General features: G+C 38.0%; 1 protein-coding gene across 1 annotated transcript; it reads left to right on the forward strand.

Moving 5' to 3' along the window:
- The first annotated feature begins 8,092 nt into the window (after positions 1 to 8,092).
- RAG1 (recombination activating 1) lies at positions 8,093 to 17,962 on the forward strand. The gene is made up of 2 exons (XM_072422141.1): positions 8,093 to 8,179; positions 12,155 to 17,962. The coding sequence occupies exon 2, from the start codon at positions 12,166 to 12,168 to the stop codon at positions 15,295 to 15,297; it is 3,132 nt and encodes a 1,043-aa protein (XP_072278242.1). The 5' UTR covers positions 8,093 to 8,179; positions 12,155 to 12,165; the 3' UTR covers positions 15,298 to 17,962.
- The last annotated feature ends 1,641 nt before the right edge of the window (positions 17,963 to 19,603 follow it).

A 19,603-nucleotide genomic window follows, 5' to 3' on the forward strand; every position in this document is an offset into this window, starting at 1 on the left:
CCACGACAACCATAAATGGCCATGGGAGCCCAACTGTCCATCCCAATGGCTGACATAGCCTAGCCTAGAAACAGCTAGGAGTTCTGTTCATTGCCTTTAAAGTGGAACTAAACTAAACTAAAAGAAAAAAAACGCACTCACTCAACTTCTGCAGATCCCTCAATCCGTGCAGAGGTTTCCTGGATGGGGTCCCGGTTATCTGTCTTCACCCCGGAACAGGGAAAGTGCTGGTTGCCGCCATTTCTTTCTTACTTTCACCTACGTCACCTGATCTTGCACTGCGCAGATGCGAGATCAGGTAATGTAGCTTGCAATAAATAGGAAAAAAAGAGTGCAGATCTCACTGCGCATTCGTGGGATCGGCATTTTTTTTCCCCATTAAGGAAAATGCCCAAGACCGGGTATGCACAAAAGGAGCAGCCAAAAGCCTCCTGGGAATCGTGACGTACCGTAAGTATCCTAGGAGGATCGGCACTCCCATTCTGTCTTTATCACCACCACAATGAAGACAAAAGGGAAAAGGCTTCAAAAAAGAAAAAAAGGGGTTTTAACCTCCCCCCAAGAGGGTTGTCTACCTTTTTATGTAAATTAAAAATAGAGATCTGTGATTGGACACCTGCGTAACCGTAAAGTGTGAGGGATAACTATTTTCCACATAATCCCCCAAGCACCAACAGCGGTTAGGGTAGATATTCAAGATGGCGGAGCAGAGGTAGGCAAATTTTGGCTGCCCTTGCCCAAAAAAGGTAAAAAATTTGAGTTCTGCTTGTCAGTAATTTATTTGAAGACAGTGCTGGGGTCTAATAGACTCCTGATGTCTCCATAAAGTGGACCTGTCACCTCAATCTGAGATGATATCACCTTTTCCGCAGTCTATAGACAACTCACATGGTGCAGCAGGGCTCTCTCTTCCCTAAGCTGAACAGTCCTTACTGATACAAAGAACAACACAGATGCCATAAGCATGGGTACACTCTAAATGAAGGGTGCCATGGGGTGCCCCTATAGGGGATAGGTCTTTGACCCCCCGCATGCACAGTATGTGCTCATCCTTCTGGGTTGTATGAAAATTGGGCATCATTAAACTCAAAAAAGCAAGGCCACCTTGTGGTGAAGAAGAGGTACTGCAGAAGATAGCTCCTTTTTGAAGGCAAGCATTGGAGTTATAGCTGCCATTTTTACCCATCTAAAGCCATGATCACGTTGGCACTCCAATCGCAAGTCTTCTCTCTTTTTTCCATTACAGAAGTCAGTGTTTTTCTTGGAAAAAGTAATATGTGGGTTCCCATTGCTGACATTTTCTGGGAGTGCTAGTTGCCTGGCAGTCATATTTATCCTGTGGCTTTAAAATACGCAGCAAATAAAGTCGGGCTGAAGTCGGAAGTGCTGAAATGTATGCTTGTTCCATGTCAGTGATTCACAGAAGGTAATCAGCATGGAGCCAGCATTTTTTTTGTAGCAAAACCTACTTTTGCTTACCTTCTAGTCAACTGAGCCTTCACAGCATATTTGCACATTTTGGCAGATTTGCACATTCTCTTCTAGTGGCTAAAATGTATATTATAGTTTTGAATTGTCCTGCTGATTTTATGTAATAAAATCTTTTTGATTTGAATTGATTCACATTTGCGTGACATGTATCAAATGCTTTTATATAATGCTGGAATAATATGCAGAAGAGTGTCCATAGTCATCATGGCACCACTTCTGTTTTTATTGCTGTCCCTGCTGCAGAGATTTTAGTCCTCACTGTTTATCTTGGTGGATCATTGTCACAAAAAGAGAAAATGATGAAAAATCTGAAATTTTACACTTGCCACAGGAATAGGAAGTGAGAGGAAATGGTGCAGCACAAACTTGATAAAAGCTTCAAGCTTACTTCTGCATTCAGCAACAAGCATGAGATTAAATCACAGCAGTTGTGGCAGGTTGCTAGAGATAGACCGCTGCCCTCATATTGAATGCAGCTATCCTCATCTTTATTGCTGCAAGGAAAATGACTTGTTGGGCCGACGCTGCAGGGCAATAAAATGAATAATTAACAAAAGATGTTTCCTGCACCCCTTGCTGATGTAGCTTATTTTTTATCAGAGTAAAGTGGACACTGCAATAAAAGCACAGATATTAGAATAGACAATCTCATGCAGTACAATCTTTAAATCTGGCTATATGGCTACAAAATCAGCCACTCTTGGGAGCCAATTGCTTTCAATGTGTTTCTAAGGTTTAAATTATGAAGGTTCACTATGATTGCATATCTGGGAATGTGGGTGTTTTTACCCAGAGTCTCCATGTTTTAAATTAGGCTACATGCTCCCTGGTACGGCCTGATGACTTACAGGGGTGACATCCATGGTGAAGCAGAGCTGGGACCACAAAAGCTGCTGGGGGGACCATTATCCTAATAGCAGTTTACTATGGGAAGAATAAGAGCAGGGATAAAGGGCGCCCACTGAAGAAAGGACCATTTTCTTAGCTGGGGTGTGTGAACTCCCCTTCTTTCTGTCTGTTAAATGACAAAGGAAATATGACAAAGGAAAATTTGCCTTCATTACCAGATGGGTGCTGTATTGTAAATTAGGCCATGTGAGTACATGGAGAATAGGGGAGAAGCCCCAGAGTTTTAATCATCCCCTTAAGCCCCAAAGAACCACTTAACCTCCCTAAGTGCCCTTCAGCTTCCTCCCTCTCCTAAAGCCCTCCTAGTTCAATGCACCCCATAGAGCCCCGAGCCTCCCAGTTGCTGCCACTCATTTAACACATAGATGCCATAGAATGATAGTACCAGTTCAGTGGCAATTTGTTCTTACAGACACTTATGCAATTATTAGTTTCTGGGGATACCACAATGCAGGCACTTTTTTTTATCATTCCAATGCCTGCGCTTTTCTTTCTTTGGATGATTACAACAGCAGTCCCTGGCTGGCTTTTGGCATCTGCAAGCTGTTAGTCAATCCCAAATACTGTGCTGGATGTTATTAAACTTTGACAGTGGACAGCAGATGGCAGTGCTCAGTCACAGGCTATTGCCCCCATTCATTCCATATGGGTGAGTCCCTACATGTAGGTTCACAGGTGTGAGGAAGTGGTAGCTCCACTGCAACCCTACCATTGATTTTACTGTAGGAAAGTATGTGCATAGCCTACTTAACTCTTCGATTTGCTTTAATGTGCTACATGCATTGATAATATTCTATTGCAAGCAAAAACTACTACACTTGAAGAACCCCTCAAAACCAGACCCACCCATTGAGACCCACTGATTTACAACATTTCCCAGGGTTGGTGATTGCCTAGCAAGATTGTAAAGTGCTGAAAATTGAAGATGCATTTTTTTAAAGGTGTTTCAGAGACACCCCATTGAACTGAGAGGGGCTCTTCTCTTAATTTGATGGTGCAACAGGTGCTGCACTGAGCTGAGGTCATGTAATGCAAATATATTGCATTGTATTAGTACAATAGAAAGGTTACATATAGAGATAATAGTTTCATTTCTCACATCGGCCTCATGAGGGCAGCATCTACATTGGCATCAGTGTAATACTACAGCAAAAAAGTTCTTTCTATGAAAATTCAGCAAACATTTATCTGAGCTTCACAATTCTCACATTGTTGTTTTTCATGCTTCAGCCTTTAACTGACTTCACACTCAGTGTGTATCCAGGGCATTCAGAAAAAAATCTAAAATCCTACTGGGAAGGCATGGGTTTGCAAAAATCACAATTTAGTCATGGTCAATAGTGTTTCTAGAATAATTGATAAAAGTTCAAACATTTACTGTATGAATTATGGATGAGTAAGTGCTCACATTTTTACCATGAGATACAAGTATACTGGGAATGTTTTCAGAGGGGGGTGGGAGGGTAAAAAAGTCACAAATGTTGCAGGAACAATTACTGTTAGCAAGAAAAAAAATCCCCAAATAAGTGTTTACGAGCAGTGATCTGCACAGTAATGCTTTACTATAGGTTGCAAAATCTGTAAGCAGTCTACAGTGCAAAAACTAGGATGTGTAACCTTCAATGCAAATGGGTTTGGACTTAAAATCAGCACTGAATATCTTCCCAGTGCATTAGAAATATTTTGGGATCACACACCAGCATTTATACAGCTATATTATCCTAGGGCTGATCTATGTGGAAAGCAATGGATGACTATATTACATTGCAGATGCCAATGGGTGGCCAATAAACACTGCGGAAATAAATTTTGGAAATAAATATTCTGCAGAAAGCAATGCCTGACTATTCCACACTGCAGGAATTAATATGTGATCAATCCACCCATTCTAATTAAATTGTTTCCATAGACAAATTTAGGAACCTTGGGCAGCATGAGCCGGTCTGAATCCATTTTTCTGTGCTTTTCACTTCTAATTGAGCTGAGAAAACAGACACATTCTTAAAATATATTTTCCACTCACAGGATATTGAAAGGAAGAATTTAGCGGCGATTGCTAATATTCCAAACTATGGTCTAAACGGTCTCTGAGTGGAACTATCTGATCAGAACTAGTGACCAGTTTATACTGCAAAAAACAGTGGGTGACTCAAATTTCAAATTCTAATCTGAGGTTTAGAATTTGATTCTGATCTGAATTATCCGATCACCACTAGTGACCAGACCACACTGCAGAAAGCAATGCGTGACCAGTCTATGCTGTAAAAACAAGTGTGTGACCTATTTACACTGCAGAAACCAGTGGATGGCCAGTCCATACTGAAGAAGTCAGTGGGTAACCCAAATTCTCTAAAGTTCCAACTTTAGCTTGAAATTGACTCAGCAGAATTATCTGATCGCCACTAGTGACCAGTGTATACTGCAGAAACCAGTGTGCTACTGGTCTGTAGTGCAGAAACCATTGGATGACCTGTCTATGACATAGATACCATATAGTGACTATTATATACCAAAGAAACCAGTGCATAATCAGTCTATATCATATAAACCATTGGGTGACCAATCCATACCATAGAAACCATTGGGTGACCAGTCTATGCTATAGAAACCATTCAGGTGACCAGTCTATATCATAGAAACCATTGGGTGACCAATCTATACCATAGAAACCATTGGGTGACCAGTCTATACTATAGAAACCATTGGGTGACCAGTCTATACCATAGAAACTATTGGATAACCAGTATATGGCATAGCTACCATATAGTGATTATTATATACCATAGAAATCATTGGGTGACCAGTCTATACCATAGAAACCATTGGGTGACCAGTCTATATCATAGAAACCATTGGGTGACCAGTCTATACCATAGAAACTATTGGATGACCAGTATATGGCATAGATACCATATAGTGACTATTATATACCATAGAAACCATTGGGTGATCAGTCTATACCATAGAAACCATTGGGTGACCAGTCTAAACCATAGAAACCATTGGGTGACCAGTCTATACCATAGAAACTATTGGATAACCAGTATATGGCATAGCTACCATATAGTGATTAATATATACCATAGAAATCATTGGGTGACCAGTCTATACCATAGAAACCATTGGGTGACCAGTCTAAACCATAGAAACCATTGAGTGACCAGTATATTGACCAGTCTATACAATAGAAACCAGTGGGTGACTAATCTATACTACAGAAAACAGTGCGTGACTGGCCTATACCAAAGAAACCAGCGGGTGATGAGTCTATACTGCAGAAACAGTGAGCCACCAGTCTAAATTGCAAGAACCAGAATGTCTCTATGTGTTTCCTCTGCTCTCATCCACATGCCACAGTCACCTTTCCAATACCTCCAGGTACGGCCATTCCACGCTACAGGACACAGCAACATAGGGTAAAGTGGGAGACAAGGTATTAGACACATCAAAAAGTGTCTCATATCTATATACCCTAGGTTAGAGTCATATTATTCTAAATCATTGTTAGGGGGACCAACTAAGGGATGGCAGAAAGATTTCGGTATTCCAAGTCTTTATGAATAATCGGTGCAAGGATATATTATGGTCCGTAGAATAACCCCAGATGAAATTTAGTCAGACCCAGTTTAAAATACTTCATAGAGCTTATAAGGTATTTCGACCAATAAATGTTATTTAATCTATGGACTCAATTAGAAGTAAGAAATGTTTAAAATGTGAGTATGAAAGAGGTACACCTAAACACAGTTTATGGGAATGTAACCAAATCCAGCAATTATGGAAGAATGTACTAACTTATATTACAAGAATAACATAAATTGGTTCTGGAACTGTTACTGTGTGTATTTGGGAACTGGGACAAGAAAGAAATATAAAGAAAGGACCTAAATTTTGGATACTACTGTGTTTATGAGCAACACGCAACAGAGCAATAATGTTGCAATGGATACATAAGGATTCACCTAAATTGAAAATGAGTGAATCTACAATGCAGATGTTATAGGGATCTTTTGGAGGTAGAGGAATTAAAAGGAGATAATGATGCAATTAAGTTCTTTGATAAATGGTACTCCTATATGGAATACACTCTAGATCCAGAAGATTTGGGTCGAGTTTTACAACAGCATCATCACTCCACATGGTATAATTCTAAATTTTCAAAAGGTAAAGGTAAATGGTTGTTATGATTAAACCTGGGGCCAATATAACTGTACCATAGAGAAAGAAAATGAGTTAGAATTTGGCAAAGAAAGGCAATAGCATTAGATCAGAAAGATATTTATTTTTTTGTAGGGGGAAATTGTAGAAAAAGAACAAGACAGTTGAATATAAAATGAAATATTTCACAGTAGTGGCTTTGAAAAATGTAGTACACTGTAAATGAGAAAATATTTATTTATTTGGGATAATATCTAGTATGAAATGATCACAAGTATGAAATGAGCATTCACATAATTGGTATGTACACTAAAATGTAATAATATTATTTATTAGGTATTTATATATATTTATATCTCAGTGTGTGAATTTGTATCTACACAAAGTTTGTTTTTATATATATATTTATAACACAGTATATGAATCTGTATCTGTATAAAAAAACACTATTTTATATTTTAGGTTTTATAACGAACACTTTGTTTTTATATGTAACTGTCCCTCTGGATAGAAATAAAGTTAAAAAGTGTCTCAGATGTGAACATTTTGCTGGAGACTACTGCAAAGACAGCAGAGGTCAAATTTGCAACCCCCCGGAAAGTTAAGTATTCAGAGATTTCCATTGCGAGAAGCAATTGCAATTATTATTTCATTTTAAATTGGTGAAATATATCTAAGTTACATCAAAAGATCAATCTGACAGTGTAATTTCTTAAGAAAATAGCCACAGCCTGAGTAGAAAAGCATGTCCCATGTCAGCATTCTGAAGAAGGACCCTTGCTTTTATTGCAGAAGCTGGGCTGAGGTCCTTCATACCCTCTGCGTAGTCAGAGCCAGAGATCTGTAGTCAGTTTCGCTGATTACAGGGCTATAGGTGCCTATTTAATGTACAGAGCTGCGTAATATGTTGGCGCTATAAAAATCCTGAATAATAATAATAATAATATAGGTTTGACTTAGGAATGGGTGCCTGATCTCTGCAGAGAGACCACTTCTTCTACATCCAAAGCACACTTAACTTTAATTACATTGTTGCATTACCATGAGAAATTTATGCTATGTCCATGGTAAAGAAAAAAAGTTCATTGCTTGGGCCTAGTATAGTGTGGTTGTCACACTTATTTTTATCTGTCACTTGCAGGGTTCAGCTGTTTGCTCCGGTCACAAACAATGGAACAAAACAGTGTGGCCAGTCATGCAAGACTTGCTGTTGTTTGCCCCAACACGTGAGAATCTGTTGGTGTGTTTGACCCAAAAAGAAAAAACAAAATTGTGTTTTCAAGTGACACACAAAAACACAGCTGTGATTGTCATGCACTGCCTCCCTGCAGCGGCCAACAAGCCAGATCACAGCCATGTATTGCACATTATTGTGGCTTAACCACCCCTATCCTTGCAAAACACAACATCCCAGGTGCACCGAGGAGGGCCCAGGGTACAGCTGTAGCGAAGGGGGTCATTTACCCCTCTCTCATTGGCTGTTGGGCTGAATGTAGTTTTTTGAATTCTGGTAGGAATGATAAATAGAGGCTCACAGCTGTATCTGGCAGACAGAAAAAAATCTGATGCTTGTTATCCCTGGCTGAGTGACACTTCTGTGTGCTGTACAGTCTAAAAGAAGGTAAGGTACCTGTGTATCTCTGTTCCTTATTCAGAGGTCTGTATAGAAAAGGTCAGGGGGGTAAACCTACTTGCCCCAACACGGTCAAATGACCAGTAGGGGTTGCAGCCTGCCACTAATATATCAACCTGGTCAGTAAAAAATGAGAATTGATGATAATGGCTCTGATTTATTTACGCTCTGCAGGACAGGAAAGGATAGACTATCATGGGAGAACCTGGGTGATCTACCAAACCTGGAATGGATTTATTAAATCATTTAGTTGGCAAATACTTTCTGCATTTAAAAGGGCACTCAAAACCCATTTTTTTTTAAATTGCCTACCCATCTTCTTCTGTCTTTTGAAACCGCCACTACTTCCCACCACTACATATCTTCCCTCTGTGCGTCAATTCCCCCACCTCCTAGATTGTAAGCCCTTCGGGGCAGGGTCCTCTCCACCTCCTGTGTCACTGTCTGTATTCGTCTGTCATTTACAACCCCTATTTAATGTACAGCGCTGCATAATATGTTGGCGCTATATAAATCCTGAATACAAATAATAAAATATTATTAATAAACGTTTTTTAATGATGAACCAGATCCATTCCAGGTATGCATGATCACCCAGATTCTCCCATAATGGTCTATCTTCTCCAGTCTGGATAGCTTTCATAAATCTGACCCTATGTTTTGAATGGGCAACTCTGCAGCCGCTACTATTGATACAACTACCCTTGACCTTCCTCCCAGCAGACCCAGTACCTGACTGTCCGTAGACTTGCTGCAAAACTGTATAATGCACACAGATAACTTTTAATAATTATTAATATTATTAACGTATTATACATAACATTCATGTAATAATGAAATATTAACTTGTATTGATAATAGTATTAATAAAATATAATTTCATTAATAATACATTTTTTTTATTGATGTCATAATATAGATTCAAATTGAACAAAAAGCTTATAATTCTAATATCTCATATTCATGCTGACGATAGCAATTAATTAGCTGTTGAATATTAATAATTCCAATGCCTTTGATATAAACTTCTGGGAGCTATGCAGGGATGGTCAGGTGATCTGAGGCTGCACGTTGCACGAAATACATCAAAAGTGTTTTATTTTTTATATAGATTACTTTTGTTTAGTTTTTTTAACCTTTTTTCTGCATTTTAAAAGTTTTTTAATTTGAATAGTAAATTGCTGTCACATCTCACTTTTTGTGGTAATGGATTCTTTTTACGTGTTTACAACATTTTTTTTAATCACATTTTTTTTCTTCACTGACCTGTTTTGAATTGTGTTTCTCTGAATGTAGCGCGTCCTATTTGGAATGATTTTTCATCGCAGGTCAGATGCAGTTTATTGCACACGAGCACATATGTTTAGGGTCCTCTATGTGACAGTAACATTTGGGTACAGATGCCCCTATCATGTTGAACAATGTGTTGAAGCTTTTATAGCACTTTTTATATCTCTTTTCTATATTTTTTGGTTAGGTTCAATATTTTTATAGCTTGTGTGGGGTTAGCTGGAGGGCTGAGCAGTAAAAAGGTTTTAACTAGGGTTCTGCTTTAAGTAAGGTATATGTTATCACATCATATTATTATTGTTTTCACACCTGTCTGTCCTAGTTTACTTTTATTTAAAGCATAACTGTGTGCTGCTTCCCCCACTCTTAGATTGTAAGCTCTTCCGGGCAGGATCCTCTCCTCCTCCTGTGTCTGTATCTCTCTGTCATTTGCAACTCCTATTTAATGTACAGCGCTATGTAACATGTTGGAGCTAAATAAATGCTGTTTAATATTAATAATAATAATATTAATAATAATAATAACTGTGCACTGAATTAAGGTCAACTATTTAAAAGCATGGGCTTGTAATGTACCAGAATGAACAAAAATTGTACTTGCAATGCAGTTCACCACAATGCACACAATGTGTATGGTGCGCTGCAACGCATCTGTATTGGAATGGCATTGACAACAACACAATGTACAATTGCACATACCATAGGTTAACATGTATTGAGGTAACGCATGCACAGGTGTAAAGGAGCCGCAAGGGTAAGTGTCCATGAGTGTTCTTTTCAAGCACTGTGCTTGTTATTCTAATGCATTCAGCAAGAAAAGGCTGCTTTTGACCTGCTTTGCCTGCAGTTCAAACTCACCTCATTAGGTGATTCTGCATCCAAAAAAATATAACGCAACATAAAACAGATCAAACACAACCTCTGAACTGCCATGAACACCACTCAGCAAAAGTCAATGGTATTTTATTGACCTTCATCTGATGTGTGCTCAAAATGCAGGAAAACATTGCCGTGGACACTTTTAAATTGAATGTGTAATGGTTACAAACTGCACATCATATAATATTCAATGTAATAAGCAATAATGATTGGTATCTCCAAAAGTATTCTTCAGCATCAAGAGCTGAACATATCATATGCATTACAGCAAAGTTAAAATGTTTTTTTCTAAACCATACACAATGGGCTTGTTTGATTAAAACTTTCCAAGATTGGAGAAGATAGAATGTCATGGGAGAAGCTGAGTGATCCAACAAACTTTGCATGGATTTCCTAAAAATCATTTGCTATTAGTTGGCTAATGTTTTCAGTCTTGGACCAGATCAATTCCAGATTTGCTTGATCACCTAGATTCTCCTATGATAGACTATCTTCTCCAGTCTTGGAGAGCTTTAATAAATCAGACCCATTTTATCCATCATGGAGTATGTAATAATGATGGGTATCAAGAGTTTTATTTATATTGCTGGCTAAACCCAGAGCAACTATTGCAAACACATCATTTTAGACCAATAAACGGTGATTGGTTGCTGTGAGTTACTACACCATGCACATTAACCCTTGCCCTGTTAAAATACCCTCTGTGTTTTATTATTCTCTTTATGTGTAAATAGATATGTTAGACTGTTAGTGTAAATTAAATTGTTATGTGGTATTGATTATATCATTATCATCACAATGTTGGCAGCATTGCAATGCGGCTAAATAACATATATATATATTATATATATATATTAAAAGAAAATAAAATATTTGTAATAACATGCCTATGTAAGGGAAGTGATGATGGACTTTTTGTTCTTTTTAAGAGGCTTTTGTATACCCATAAAAGTCAATGGGAATACAAACCCATTTTAAAGTTTTTAAATAATTGGTGAAAGGGGTCGATTGCATGTCAAATGCATCTGTCAATAAACCCTGAATTATACCAGGAGTGTTTCTGTGATGTCTTCCCACAAAGTGAGAACAGATCCATAGGGTTGAGTGCACAGTTTTAGACCCAGCACTTGCAAGGGACTCAAGAATTCTGACCCACTTGCCAAGTGCCTGAAAACTTTGTTCACACTGTGGCAAAGCATGGCCTCCTGTGCTGCTGGTGGTCTGGTGCTTACTCCTTTTACATTGAATGAGGCAGTGCAATAAAACTGGACAAAAATGAATTCAGCAATGCATTATATGACCACATTGCACTGCATCATATATAGTGAGAACATCAGATATTGCTTTCTATGCAAAGTCTGATGTTCCTGTATATCACTGTGGGCTTGATTTGTTAAGGTTCTCCAAGACTGGAGAAGATAGAGTATCACGGAACAAGCTGGGTGACACAGCAAACCTGGAATGGATTTCTTAAAAATATTTTGCTATTAGTTGGCAATGTTTTCAATTTTTGACCAGATTCATTCCAGGTTTAACCCATGATAGTCTATCTTCTCCAGTCTTGAAGAGCTTCAGTGAATCAGGCCCTAGGTATGACAGTGTGTATCACAGTGCACTTTACATCTGCGTGAATGAGCCCTAAAGGATGTCTGTGGGTTTTGGCTTTAACATACTTTTAGTTACATTTTTTTAACTTATCGAGCAAACTTTTGTAAAGGCTCCAACCAACAATTTGTAAAATTTACAGAATTGTACTTCAGCATAATATAATATTTGCCTTTTTTTTAATTTCAGCAATCAAGAACATGGATTTTCCGTTGGTCTGCGTGCCACGGGATCCAGTATCTATTACAATGCAACAGCCATACAAGAAATTCTCTGACTGGAAGTTTAAACTGTTTAGGGTGAAATCTTTGGAGAGAACACCTTCTCAAGAGGAACAAGATGATAGTGGGGTGTCCTGCCTCAGCTCTCAGGAAATATCACCTTATTCTGATGTCAGTTCAGATTGCCATGAAGCGGTGAGTTCATCACAATCATCTTCAGAATGCATAGATCTGGAAGATAGCATGGTGGACAATGATTCAGAGTTGAAAAAAATAGAGGAAGATGCTCACACAGCCATTTTGCAACACCTGTGCCGTATTTGTGGCATCTCTTTTAAAATGGATCAACAGGGCAGAAACTATCCAGTCCACGGGCCGGTAGATGATGAAACTCAGGAAGTCCTAAGACGTAGAGAGAAGAAAGCTACTTCTTGGCCTGAACTCATCTCAAAAGTTTTCAAAATTGATGTCAGGGGTGACTTGGATACCATTCACCCAACCCGATTTTGCCACAACTGCTGGACTATCATGCACCAGAAATTCAGCAACACCTCCAGTGAGGTTTATTTTCCTCGCAATAAAGTTGTAGAGTGGAAATCTCATTCGACTACTTGTGAAGTTTGCAATTCCTCCAAAACCTGGGGAAAAAGAAAAGGAGGACTCCTCCAGAGTTCTCTCCTGCCCAAAAAACGCAAAATTAGTGTAGAGCATGGGAAAAAGAACAAAACTGGAAATACGGCATCCTTGTGGAAGAACAGCAAACCCCTGAATCAAATAAAGAATAACTGTAAGAACATCCACCTTGATGCCAATCTCCTGGTTGTAGACTATCCTTCAGATTTTATCAAATCAGTGACTTGCCAGGTGTGTGAACATATTCTGTCTGATCCAGTGCAATCTTCATGTAAGCATTTATTCTGCAGGAACTGCATTCTTAAGTATATCAAGATCATGGGCTGTTACTGTCCAGCTTGTAGATACACTTGCTTTCCAACTGACCTTACAACACCAGTGAAATCTTACCTGAACATTTTAAATTCCTTAGTGCTAAAATGCACAGTGGCTGAGTGTGATGAAGAGGTCCCTCTTGGAAAATACTCTCAACATATCTCCAAACACAAGGAGATTAAAGGCAAAGAGGCCTATGCTCATATCAACAAAGGTGGACGTCCCAGACAACATTTACTTTCACTTACAAGGAGAGCTCAAAAGCATCGTCTCAGAGAGCTAAAGATGCAAGTAAAGGCTTTTGCTGACAAAGAAGAAGGAGGAGATGTTAAATCAGTTTGCTTGACTCTTTTCCTGCTAGCTCTAAGAGCAAGAAATGAGCATAGGCAAGCTGATGAGTTGGAGGCTATCATGGAAGGTAGAGGAGCAGGTCTTCATCCTGCTGTGTGCCTTGCAATACGAGTAAACACCTTCCTTAGTTGCAGCCAGTACCACAAAATGTACAGAACGGTGAAAGCCACAACTGGTCGTCAAATCTTTCAACCACTCCACGCTCTCAGAAATGCAGAGAAGGCCTTGCTTCCAGGGTATCATCCCTTTGAATGGAAGCCTCCCTTGAAGAATGTTTCCACCAATACAGATGTTGGCATCATTGATGGCCTTTTGGGACTGAATAGTTCTGTTGATGAATACCCAGTGGAAGCTATTTCTAAAAGATTTAGGTATGATGCAGCTTTAGTTTCAGCTCTTAAAGACATGGAAGAGGATATCCTTGAAGGCCTAAAGTCTCAGGATTTGGAGGAATACCTAAGTGGTCCTTTCACTGTGGTGGTCAAAGAATCTTGTGATGGAATGGGAGATGTCAGCGAGAAGCATGGCAGTGGTCCTGCAGTTCCTGAGAAAGCAGTACGCTTCTCATTCACAGTCATGAACATCAGTGTTCCCAACAACAGTGGGACGGTTAGAATCTTTGAAGAGACCAAACCCAACTCTGAGCTTTGCTGCAAACCCCTATGCCTAATGCTTGCAGATGAATCAGACCATGAAACTTTAACAGCTATTCTCAGTCCTTTGATAGCCGAGAGAGAAGCCATGAAATCCAGTGATCTTATGTTGGAGATTGGAGGAATCCTCAGAAATTTCAAATTCATCTTTCGAGGTACAGGATATGATGAGAAGCTTGTGAGAGAAGTGGAAGGACTAGAAGCCTCAGGCTCTGTGTATATTTGTACCCTTTGTGATGCTACACGGCTGGAGGCTTCTCAGAATCTTGTTTTCCATTCTATTACCAGAAATCATTCTGAAAACTTACAGCGCTATGAGACATGGAGAGCAAACCCCTACCATGAATCTGTTGACGAGCTCCGTGATAGAGTGAAAGGAGTTTCAGCAAAGCCATTTATTGAAACTCTCCCATCCATTGATGCTTTACACTGTGACATTGGAAATGCAGCTGAGTTTTACAGAATATTTCAGCTAGAAATAGGGGAGGTCTACAAAAACTCCAATGCACCCAGAGAAGAGAGAAAGAAATGGCAAACTATACTTGACAAACACCTTAGAAAGAAAATGAACCTTAAACCCATCATGAGAATGAATGGAAACTTTGCCCGGAAACTCATGACCAAAGAGACAGTAGATGCAGTGTGTGAATTAGTACATTGTGAAGAGAGAAAAACAGCACTTAGAGAACTAATGGACTTGTACCTCAAAATGAAACCAGTGTGGCGTTCTTCATGTCCAGCCAAAGAATGCCCAGAACTACTGTGCCAATATAGTTATCACTCACAACGTTTTGCAGAACTTTTATCCACCAAGTTCAAGTACAGATATGAGGGCAAAATTACCAATTATTTTCACAAGACCCTTGCCCATGTTCCAGAGATCATCGAACGCGATGGCTCCATCGGAGCTTGGGCAAGTGAAGGAAACGAATCTGGCAACAAATTATTTAGACGTTTCCGAAAGATGAACGCTCGGCAGTCGAAGATTTATGAAATGGAGGATGTGTTAAAGCATCATTGGCTGTACACCTCTAAATATCTGCAGAAGTTTATGAATGCCCATATTAATCTCAAGCATCAAGGTTTTACAGTAGATATAGATCCTCCTGCAGAAATCTTAGAGTGTTCTATTGAAAATTTAGATTCCATGGAATTCTGAGTTCACCATTCAGAAATATTTGGTTTATGTTCCAGGCACAACAGCCTGTGGTTAAAGGCCAGTGATACTCCTTAGGAGTGATTCAGTTTCTAGGATGTTGAGGGTCAACTAAGGAGCATTTATTAGCTTACAAAGAACATGAAGGCACAAAGTTACCTAAATGTAACTTACATGCAGGAGTGGGGATTTTAATGCATATACATATAAGATGGGATGCATATGGTTCTACCTAAATTAGTCCTCACCAGCAATACTAAAACATCTGGTATATTTGCAGTTTTGTGAATATTCATTATTTAACTTTGACAATTAAAAAAACAATTGTCTTCAAGGTGGTTAATAACCATTTTTATAAGAGTTAGTAAATCATAAGACATAGGTCTGTTTGATAGGAGTCTTTTAGCTCAATTTACTAGGCAATTATGATTTCTTGTTTGAAAATTACTATTATATCAGATTAATCAGATAAATAAAATCAGATTTATAAAACATATGAGAACTAAGTAATGTTGAATTGAACCACAAATATGGTTGTAGACTATAGAGATATGTTAAGCTTGTAAGTTGATTTAGTAGACTTGGGATCTAATAAATTCTATTTATCAAAGTTTTTCAACCCCAAGATTCAAGCAGCATTATTTCAAAATGTACACATTTTAATTTAAGATTTTATTAGAAAAAAATCTGAATCTTGGGTGAAAACAATGATCTTTTCATGTCTTTTTTTTAATTTGAAAGGTTGTGTAATATGTACTGAATGAGTACATAAAAAAGGTAAAGATTAGTAAAATACTTTATGATCTCATAAATTGCCACTTTCTCTGGCAGAGATTTTCTAGAATAAAATTTATATTATAATGTAGGATTGTTTGAAGACATATATTTTCTGAAAATATCATACTTGATATTTTTTTTATGATATTTGATTGACCTTTATATTTTTTTTTTAATTGACTATGCCAACATTTTATATGTAGGCATATGATGACAGTGTTCTCCCCAGGGACATTTAGCTGGGTGCACCACCTGGCACTCCTCAGTAACCACCCGCTGTTTTTGAGTGGTTACTGAAATATGGAGTCTCAACACAGGCGCACTGGACATATGGGGCATAATACAAAATGATAGTAAAATGTGTGGATATTAGAAATTTGGAACTAAGTATGGGGCGAAAGTGGAAAGCTCACACAGTTATAGGGGTTACTGGATATCTACAAAAAACTGAGAACATTAAATTTGCCATGTCTTGCCCTGACCACCCAGCTACACTCTCTCCCTACCCAGCTGAAATAAGTTCTGGAGGGAACACTGTATAGTAGATCTTTTTTTGAAATATTATATTGCATTTATATTTTTATTTTTTTAATTTTCCAATCTGTGATTTTTTTAACATAGTATATATTTTTCAGGTTTTATCTTATTATCATATTTTATGATGAAATCTTTTAGGGGTGGCTAATGGTTTTATTATCAAATGCAGATAAGCATAATTCATTTAAATTATATGCAAACTCTAACAATTGTCTTTTCCTCCTTGCTCTCTGAAATATTATTTTACATTTTGTTCTATGTACTTGACAAAGTGCAACCACTATATATATGCATACATATTTAAAATACTGTGAAGTATGTAAAACAATGCAATATCCTATATATACAGAATTGCCACTTTACAAATTTTTTTCCTTTATTGAAGAATTACTATTTTTCTGCACAATAAGCACTGTTTTTTTATTTCGAAAACTTTCTTTTTATATAAAACTGATTTTTCTACCTCAAATCACCTTACACTAAAAGGTGAATTTCTTTGCGGTGTCTTTAACACACCATCTGTTAGACTTCACCGGTGTGTTTCAGTTGGTGGTGAGAGAGGAGGTGGCATTTTCTCTGGGAATTCCAATTTTTTTCTTTGTAACTGCCAACTGGAAACCTCAGCTAAGACTCCTTTTTATTATCATTTACCTCAAGATGTTACTTTATAGTTAGAATTTGCACTTTGTGTTATGAATTTTATATCAGGATTAGTTTTCTTTATTTTTATGGAAAATAACGTATATTTGACTGATTCCACAGAGTTATCAATAGTTCCTACTACATTGATAGGCAATCTATGCTAAAGCATTGGCTATGGCCAAATGGTGCCTCCTTTTGTTACAGATACAATTTAAAGTTTACATTTATGGTGCATATATAAAATTGTGCATTGTTTGATGTCTATCATTAGCATGTGGAACTCATTTTCAAGTTGCTGATAAAATACACAAACAAAATAATATTTTAACTGTGATTAAAATTATCTGTTAAGTTGCTAAATAAATAAGCAAAAAAAAACTTGTAAATCTGTTAATTTCCTTCACTGAGTTCTTTTTATATGTTGAAAATTGGTGCATGGATGGTGCATATGAAAATGATGATGGGTTGATTTAATAATAAAATTGTTCAATTTGCTAAAAACAAAATGTTTACTGTGCTTAATACATTAGATCAGAGGTGTCAAACTCTGGCCCGCAGGCCAGATCTGTCAGCCCGCATGTAGCAGTAGCCAGCACATGGCCTATGTGGCCTTGTAAGAATTAGGTAGGCTAAGTAGCAAATGCTAAGTAGCAGCACTACTTCGTGGTAACATGCGTTTCTATACTGTTCATTTAGAATGAGCCAGTTGACTTTCACTGCATGTTGCTGTTCATTGGCAGGCCATTCAAAATGGCAACCTTACACACACATTAAAATGCTCAGTCTCACACATAAAGGACTGCAATGGTCTAGTAGCGGTCATAAAGCGAACAATGGGACCTGTTTTACTATACATAATTTACTTTTTCAATGTTGTGTTTCTGAAGAGTAATAGAAGCTAATTGTACTTCCAAGAGTCCTTGGAAACAAGTTCATTGCAGCCAGTAGAGAAAGTAGTCAGCCATAAGCTACATGTTTTCAAATTGGGTTCTTACTATCAAAGTGTATGTCTATCTAATACACTAGACTTGACACCTTTACTGAGTGGGTGGGGATGACAATATGGGTCAGTCAAGACTGGAGAAAAAAGACTATCATGGGAAAACCTGGGTGATCCAACAAACTAAAGTGGAATTCTTAAACTCATTTGCTAGCATTAGCAATGTTGGACCAAATACATTCCAGGTTTGCTGGATACCCAGGCTCACCCACATCAGTTAAAGAACTTTAAAAAGGCCCTTATATATCTTGCCTGGTGGAAAATAAGGATATCAAAAGGTTCTTTCTGCAGACAGCAATACAAATCTGAAAAAAAGTTAAATGAGAAAGTAAAAAAAAAAATGAATATGTAAAATAATGGCTGCAACAAGGCTTTTGTGTTGTGTTTTTAAAATCAAGAAAGAAAGAAGATTAAAATATGATGAAATTATTTTATCTGCCATCTAACTGTTTTCTTGGCAATACTTGAATTTCAAAACCTATTACACTTCAAAAACTATTACGACATTTTGTGCCATTATTATATTTTCAATAAAAGATTAAATATCACTTCTGTGTGAATCTGTTTTACAACAATCAAAATGAGAAGCTTTTCATTTTATGAAACAGCAATGTGCAGGAGGAAAAGACGAAGGTGGCTGTTTGTGGGGGGCTGACCACCCTATGTTGCAGAACCAATGAACTATGTGTACATGTAAACGTGTAAACGAATATGGGAAAGGATACAAAGGTAACCCTAATGGTTCAATATTTTTTTTTATTTTATTTCTGTAGGCTAACTGCAAAAGGGTTGATCTTTCACCATGGGTCTGCAGAAGATAGACTATCATGGGAGAACCTGGGTGATTGTCCAAACCTGGGTTGGATTACTTAAAAATCGTATGGTGTCAAACAAGTTGGCAAATGTTTTCAATCTTGGACCAGATCCATTTCAGGTTTGTTGGATCACCCAGGTTTACCTATGATAGTCTATTTTCTCCAGTCTTGGAGAGCTTTAATAAATCAAGCCTCATATATTTCTGTCAGCTGCCTGGCCTCACCTCAGCCGGTTTCCTACCATGTCTCCTGCCTGCCCCCTGCCCTGAATTCAGTTGGTCTTCATTTTGTTCTGTTCCCTCACAAAAGCAACTTGCCCTTTTTGTCTTTGGTGGGGAGATCCTGGGGCTACAACCTCATGGCATTTTGCAGCAAAGTAGTCCAGAGGCCACTAGGGTCACCTTCCCGTTACTCTAGTGAAGACTGGAGGTCTGTTAAAGTCTGCCCCTCAGGTAATCTTGTATTACCTGTCAGGAAGCAAATTCCTACCTAATTGTATGCATATCAACAGGAAAAATTAAAAAAAAAATGCTTAGGA

The sequence above is a fragment of the Pyxicephalus adspersus genome, chromosome 9 (genome assembly GCF_032062135.1).
Source record: "Pyxicephalus adspersus chromosome 9, UCB_Pads_2.0, whole genome shotgun sequence".
Lineage (NCBI taxonomy): Eukaryota > Metazoa > Chordata > Amphibia > Anura > Pyxicephalidae > Pyxicephalus > Pyxicephalus adspersus.